This window comes from Penaeus monodon, chromosome 9 (assembly GCF_015228065.2).
Source record: "Penaeus monodon isolate SGIC_2016 chromosome 9, NSTDA_Pmon_1, whole genome shotgun sequence".
NCBI classification, from domain to species: domain Eukaryota; kingdom Metazoa; phylum Arthropoda; class Malacostraca; order Decapoda; family Penaeidae; genus Penaeus; species Penaeus monodon.
Window position 1 is genome coordinate 14,865,647 of NC_051394.1, and position 7,500 is coordinate 14,873,146.

General features: G+C 42.6%; 1 protein-coding gene across 3 annotated transcripts in view; it reads right to left on the reverse strand.

Annotated features, from left to right (window-relative positions):
* LOC119576972 overlaps window positions 1–7,500 on the reverse strand; it is a 91,139-nt gene that overhangs the window by 576 nt on the left and 83,063 nt on the right. For all 3 annotated transcript variants that reach the window (XM_037924639.1, XM_037924638.1, XM_037924640.1), the window contains exon 2: window positions 47–133. In XM_037924639.1, the coding sequence (XP_037780567.1) occupies window positions 47–109 (63 nt within the window). In that variant the 5' untranslated portion in view covers window positions 110–133. The remainder of the gene's footprint in view (window positions 1–46; window positions 134–7,500) is intronic.

Sequence of the window (7,500 nt, forward strand, 5' to 3'; positions counted from 1 at the left end):
TCTCAGCAATTCGCCAATCTTACGAAATTTCCTGCCGAGACCTTACCTTCTTCTTGGCAGACATCCTGGCGTTGACTTTGTCATAGTCAGCGTAGAACTCCAGATCCATGGTGGCGTGCAGGTCAGTCACGCTCTGCGAAGGAAAAACGTACACATTAGTTTTCATAGTTCCACCAGAAAATCATAAATATGATATAATTAATACGCACTGACTGTTCGTATGCTAACAAATTCACTTAGCGGTAACGCTAGATGTTTAGGTCATATTTCTTTCGTGTATATTTTTACAAGGGGAATATGACCATTTGCCATTTCTCTGTAGAAGGATAACGAAGGATACGGCATTACACACTTTATAAACAAGAAAATAGAAAGAAATCTGGAGGATATTGGCGACTATTATAGAATATTGCTGGCCGTGCTAACCTAGATGTCTGCTGTTTACTTCATTCGCATCATGCATTTCTTTTCTTTTACTTATCTATTTTTTCCTTTACTTTTTATTTTCGTAGGATAGATGTTATCTTAACAATTTATAAGCAATAAATCCATATTCTGTGAAACTTTTGGTTTACTTAAAGTACGATAAACAACCATCTATCAACAGTGAGATGGATAACCGGCTTAAACTACTTTTACTTGTGATACAAATTTGGCCGTTTTTATCTTGTATACGTTTCATATTCACTAATTATTATTCCATTCATTTCCGCCATATCAACCAAATGTATTACCCTTTTGTGGTTGTTTTTTCTTTGTTGTTGAAAAATGTATTGCATCAGCTAATGTCACCATCTTGTTTGTTTACATTTTATGATTTTTTCACTGTCATATGAACAGAAATACAAATTAAATTCAGAATAAGGAATTCGCTCTCTCCCTCTCCCCCCCCCTCTCTCTCTCTCTCTCTCTCTCTCTCTCTCCTCTCTCTCTCTCTCTCCTATCTCTCTCTCTCTCTCTCTCTCTCTCCTCTTCTCTTTATATATATATATATATATATATATATATATATATATATATATATATATATATATATATATATTTATATATATATATATATATATATATATATATATATATATATAATTATGTAATATATATATATATATATATTATATATATATATATATATATATATATATATATATATATATATAATACACACACACACAAAACAGAAACAGAAACACACAGGCACAAGCAACTTTATCCAAATCACGTATCAAGTTGTCATGTCACGCCGCTCCCCCCATACTCTTATATCCAGAACCCCTTTTCCTTAACCCATCCTCTAGCTTTTCGTCTTCGCCAAAGATCACCAACATTAATCACCGGCTTTGGATATAATCATCTTGGAAGACCCACAATCTCGCGAGCTTCCTGTCTGCGGGCAGCAGCGTAGACCCGAGGCTACCGTAGCCCAGGGCGAAAGTGACCTCAACCACCCCAACACCTGTCTCGGCTAAAAGAGAAAAGGAGAGAAAAAAAAACAAAGAAGATTACCCCAGACGGACAAACAATCCCCCCCTTTTCCTTCCCATCCCCCCAGCAACCCCCTATGGAGGTGGATGTGTAATTTCACCCTCACCTGCCTTCCCCCCCTTTCCCCCTTCCCTCTTCCTACCCATACCCCCTCCCTTGGCCACTTAGCATCAAGGGCTACTGATGAGAGGGCAGGTCATCACCCCTAATTTTCGAAGGGTGGGGCTCAGGGCAGAATGGGGTGGGTGGGTATTTATCAGTTTTTTGGAGATGGGGGGAGGAGCGCGAGCATTATGCTTTTTTTTTCTCTCTCTCTTTCCCTTTCTCTTTCTCTCTGTCTAGCCTTTTTCAGTTGTTTTCTCCGTAGGTTGACCTAAAACTCCTAAATGGTGAGGTCATGGGCACTCGCCGATTACTGCACGTGGCCTCCTTGAGCTGAGATCAGGCAAGGCTCGGCTTCTTGCAATAGGAAAACAACATCCAACTCTCCGGTTTCGTTTGCATAAGACACTCAGTGAACTTTATTCGTTTTTGTTAAGTTGAAAACAATTAACAAAAAATACATACCGAGAATATTAGATAATAAAATATAGGTTGTGAATTTTATTATTAACTACGATACTGGTAACTGTATGTATTAATCAATAATAAGGATACAAATTGGTACAATCTTTTATGCATATGAACGGGTCTTACGTGCCTTAAGAATCCGTTAATTCATTTTGTCAGATATGAGAAAGTGTGTAGACTCGATCTGGTTCCCATGCCTCTCTTTGGAAGATGTCAAAGGTCACGTTTAATTGTTCTAATGACCCGATATTCATCAAAAGATATTATAATTAGGCCTTTCATAACTCGATGTGCGATTAAGGCAAACCTCGTGTGTCCGTATGTGTTGGAAAACTCAGCTGAGTATATATTGTTTTAACCATTCTGATTTTCAAGTGGAAATAGACAACCCTTTCTGATTATCTAAAATCTCGCCAGAGGAAGGTTGCGAGAATGAATGTCAAGTACGAGTGCCTCTCAAGAGATTAAGAAATAAAAATCAGCGTTTACTGTTATCTGTAAGATAAAGGGGTAACAGGTGATGGGGGAAGGGGAGGGAGGAGGAGATATTGTAAAATGGAAGGGTTAGAAAGGAGGGGGAGTGTTAGGGGGAAGAGGGAGGGGTGGGAGGGGGGAAGGGGGTCGGGCGAAGCAAGGTGGACAGGAAATGCCTCTGTGATAGCCCAGCCTCGACGTCATAAATTTCTCATACACTTCAGTCTCGGTTCAGTTTGTTTCGTGTGCCGCCTCGAACACAGCCATCCGTCAAGTCACGTCAACGCTTTTGTGCCGACGAGTGAGGCTGTCAAGGCGCAAAAAAAGGAGCATGGCAAGAGAGGAAGGAGAAGGCAGGGGACGGGGAGACATTTGCACGGCAAAGCATGGCCGACGGAACTCTTTCCTACATGAATTTCTGACAAAGAGTTGTCACTATAGATAGGTCACTCACTGGCTTACGTTGCGTGAGTGATGGGCAATGCGAGTCCAAGTGAACGCGGTGTTTGCTGGTTTCCTTGATTCACCACAGCTGGCCTGTCGGGGGGAGGGGTGTCTGTGGGGGGTCTGTGGACGGCCTGTGGGGTTTGGGGGTACCTTTGTTTACACCTTGTCTTCGCAGTGTCAGGGTGGGCGTCCCGATTGCTGACGTAATGATAGCTGGTATCAGGAAAACTGAGTAACACAACACGATAGAAGTTCGATTCTCTCAATGGCACCTACTTTTTTTTATACAACAATCGAAGTCGAAGATAAATGTATCTTATCTAGGGATTTCACCAAGGAGCTTACCTATTTTTTTCTTGATTGCCCCTCTCCCCTCCCCTCCTGCCCACACCTACGACATAAAACAAGTCGTCAGCAACAATGCGATAAATGTAACCCCCTTCCCCCAAGACACACCCTATCCCGACCCCCACGTTGGCTTGTACTGGTTGATGTGACCCCCTGTCCCCACCCACCACATGTGACGTCACGCGCTTTCTCTAGCCGCCAATACTCCGACTCGTCCGTCAAGTAATGATGTCATAATCGCATGCGCGAGTGGAGGCTTACGTTAAACTGTCCTTTGTCTCACATATTAGACGAATCAAGTACGCTACAATAAAAACAGTGGTATTCGAACCGTTATCACAATGAACCAGGAACACATGCTTACACCACGCGATACAATTCTTTCCTTAAGTGATTTCTGATTTCAAAAGAATAGGAAAGCTGACTGAAAACACTTAAAAACAAAGCAACACAAGGATAAACTGATTGAGGTGCACAATAAAGCAATCAATGCCGTACGAGTTGTTCTATATCAGTGAACACGGTACACATCATTATACTTCACAACATCCATTCCGATTTCAAAATAATAGGAAAAATTATATATATATATATATATATATATATATATATATATATATATATATATATATATATATATATATATATATATATATATCCCGTATTTACAGAAACGTACAATAACAAATCTCTTTCCTGAAGTGTCACAGCGATGCATAAGTAGACATGACATGATTTCCAGGGTATCAACATCTTTCTTACTTACCTGCCCCCCTCCCTCCACGCAGTTCCATTCCTGCCTTACCCCAGCCCTTGAATATATCCCTGATAATAAAGTCAATGATAATCATTAATCCTCTGCGGAGTTTAACCAAGCAGAACATTCTGGAAATTGTTGTGTAAGTAGATTTGTCTTTGTTCACGTACGCCTCTGTCATTTTTTTCCGCTTGTTTACTGCAATTATTTTACTGCTGAGTTTTCTTATGTGTTGCCTTGAAATTTTAGCATCTGTAAAATGCGTTTTCATTTCCTTTATTTCACTGTCGACATAAACCATTGTTTTATTTTTTTCACTTCCCGTTAAGTTTCAGAATTCGTAAAATAAACAGAATTCACAACTGGAGAATAACATTCCTTTGTGCATGAATTTCTAAAGCTAAATATAAATATCTTGCTTTGGACACGACGGTTCAATTTTCACCCTAAATTTTACGATTTTTTGTCAATTTCCACTCAATGTCCAGCCGATACTTGTCACATATCACAGATTCATATGTATATATATATATATATATATATATATATATATATATATATATATATATATATATATATATATATATATATATATATATATATATAGTTTTAATTGCGTGGGCTAATATAAGATATATATGTTTCGACTTTTGTTTTTTTACATTATCTTTATTTTGATATTCAATATTCTACCCCATCTCCTTCCCCCAAAGAAATGTAACAGAGAAGGAAATATATTTTGTAGAAGCATGGGTATTTCTGTTATACATAAGCCTTTCATTTGAATGATTGTTTTTACAGAATTCTAAAATCGATAAACAGGAAGTGACAAGAGAGGTAACACTTAGAGAAGGAAACACCTGTAATTATGGGTAACAACACCTGTACCTCTCACTTGCGGTGGTCTGGAAGTGACAAAGTGGGCGCGACACCTGTCTACCTGGGGCGCTTGTGGTCCACACGTAATAAAGTGGTGGTCCACGTAAGGAGGAGGAGGGAAAGACGCCACGGGGGAAGCCACCGGCGGTATAACATTATTGCTTTTAATGTTTCCAAATCCTGTGCTTCCCGAGAGACGTCTTGAGCCCCAGACTGATGACCTGACAAGACGGGCTGGATGCTGCTGACGAGAAGCGAGCGGCGTGTAAACTCGCCAAGTGTGACAATGCGCCCCATTGTGTCTTAAGGGGATCGTTGACAACATCATTGCTCTTCAAGGTATTTGTTGTGTCAGCTGGTGATGTTCGGACTTCTAGGAGCAGACGCAAAAAGATGGACATCACTTGGCCTATGACAAGGAGACGTCTCCACCCTGACACAAGACTACATAACTGTAACACATCTGCGTGAGCCTATATCACATACGACTCGTAACACCACCAAGCCCGCATGACTGTACATTCGATCCGTACAGCGCACTGACATCATCCTATCGCCTCTTTGTCACAGACCGACGGGGACAGATCGTCTGCAGGAGCCGGGGTTACACGATTATGAATGTGCAACTGACTATGTCTCTAATCCTTTTACTTTATGAATGAACTGAAAGCGGCTGCGTTACAGCATGGGCAGAGAGAGGTTGTGTATCAATGTTAACAATAATGTCAGCAGTCATTTTGCAACGTTCGTCCGAAGTTCTTTGATGTTATTATTCCCCGAGATACACCGGCCTGCTTAGTGTTCAGCGGCGCACAAGGGAAGCCAGTGTTATTCAAGTCCATGCCCGGTGATATACCCGTGCGGGGGGAGAGGGTGAGGGTTTAGCGGACGGCTAGGCAAGGGAATGGCCCAGGACATAACATGGCCACACAGGACGAGAGGACATCGGCTGGGGATGGCCCGTGAGACAGTATGGCCCGCATCCCCCTCTTCTGGTGGGCTCCTCTTACCGCGGGAGCCCCAGATTTGTCTCGGGTTGCTGGACAGAGTTACACTACAGCGGTGATATCACTTTGCTTGTGGTTGTTCTCTGGCCTTCCCTCCCCCTCCCTCCTTCCTTCCTTCCTCAGTCCACCGGGTCTTTGTCACTCTTATTCCTTTCAGTCCCGCCCTCTCTTCATTCTCCCTCTCTCTTTCGATTCTTCATCCTAATATATATATATATATATATATATATATATATATATATATATATGTATATATATATATATATATATATATATATATATATATATATATATATATATATATATATATATATATATATATATGATATTCCTTCTTTTTCTTTTCTCTCTCTCTCTCTCTCTCTCTCTCTCTCTCTCTCTCTCTCTCTCTCTCTCTCTCTCTCTCTCTCTCTCTCTCTCTCTCTCTCTCTTCTCTCTCTCTCTCTCCTCTCTCTCTCTCTCTCTCTCTCCCTTTCATTCTTTTCCGTTCAATCTTCTTCCTTTTCTTCGCATCCCTCTCTCTGTCTTATCGCATCGCCCGTTTTCACTTCATTGAAATGATTATCACTATCTACATTTATTCCTCTCTTCCTCCCTACCATTCTCGATAAAACCGTAAGACAACAACAACTCCACGCACTTCCTTTCCTAAGCAAGTACCCAACAAAAGCAACAGTACCACCCCCCCCCCAAAAAAAAAAAAAATAATAATAAAAAAAATAAATAAATAAAAGTACTTGTCCTTGAAAAACTTGGGCCAATTCTCCTTCCGGAAAATATCTTGAGAGAAGCCTAATTGCATAAAGCTTGGTCGGCTGTTGCTCGTCTACGAGAACCCGGCCTCGTCTGCTGTGATGTGCTGTGGAGGGGGAGGGAGGTGGGAGGGAGGGAGAAAGAGGGGAAGTGGGAGGGAGGGAGAAAGAGGGGAGCTGGAAGGGAGGGAGAAAGAGGGGAGGGGAGAGAAAATGAGGGGAGGAGGAATGGGGGGAAAGAGGGCGAGGAGGAAGAGAGAGAAAGGGGTGGAGGAAGAGGGGAGTGGCGGTGGAAGAGAATGAGAGAGGGGAGGAAGAGGGGAGGGGAGCTGGATGGGAGAGAAAAGACGGGAGAAAGGAGGGGAAGAGAAAGAGGGAGAGGGGAAGAGGGGAGGGGAGGTGGAATGGAGGGAAAGAAGGGGACGAGGAAGAGGGGAGAGGAAAGAGAAGAGAAGGAGAGGGGGTGAGAGTGAAGAAAGGGAATGGGAGAGAGAAGAGACGGATGGAGAGGGTGAGAAGAGAAGTGAGGAAAGGGTGAGGAGTGGGGAAGAAAGGGAGAGGAGGGGACGGGGAGCGGGTGGCGGTGGGTGTGGGTGGTGTTGGGGGAGGGGGGGGGGCAGGACAGTAACGGGTGTGTGCGACAGGTCGTGGCGGGAGGGTGTGACAAAGGATCGTGCGGGGTTCCTTAGCTGCTCCTTCTGGCGTCTGCACCTCATGTGTCGCGTTCCTTCCCTTTCTTTCCCTCCGCTGTCCCTCTGGATTCCTTCCTATCTCATCGGCCTTA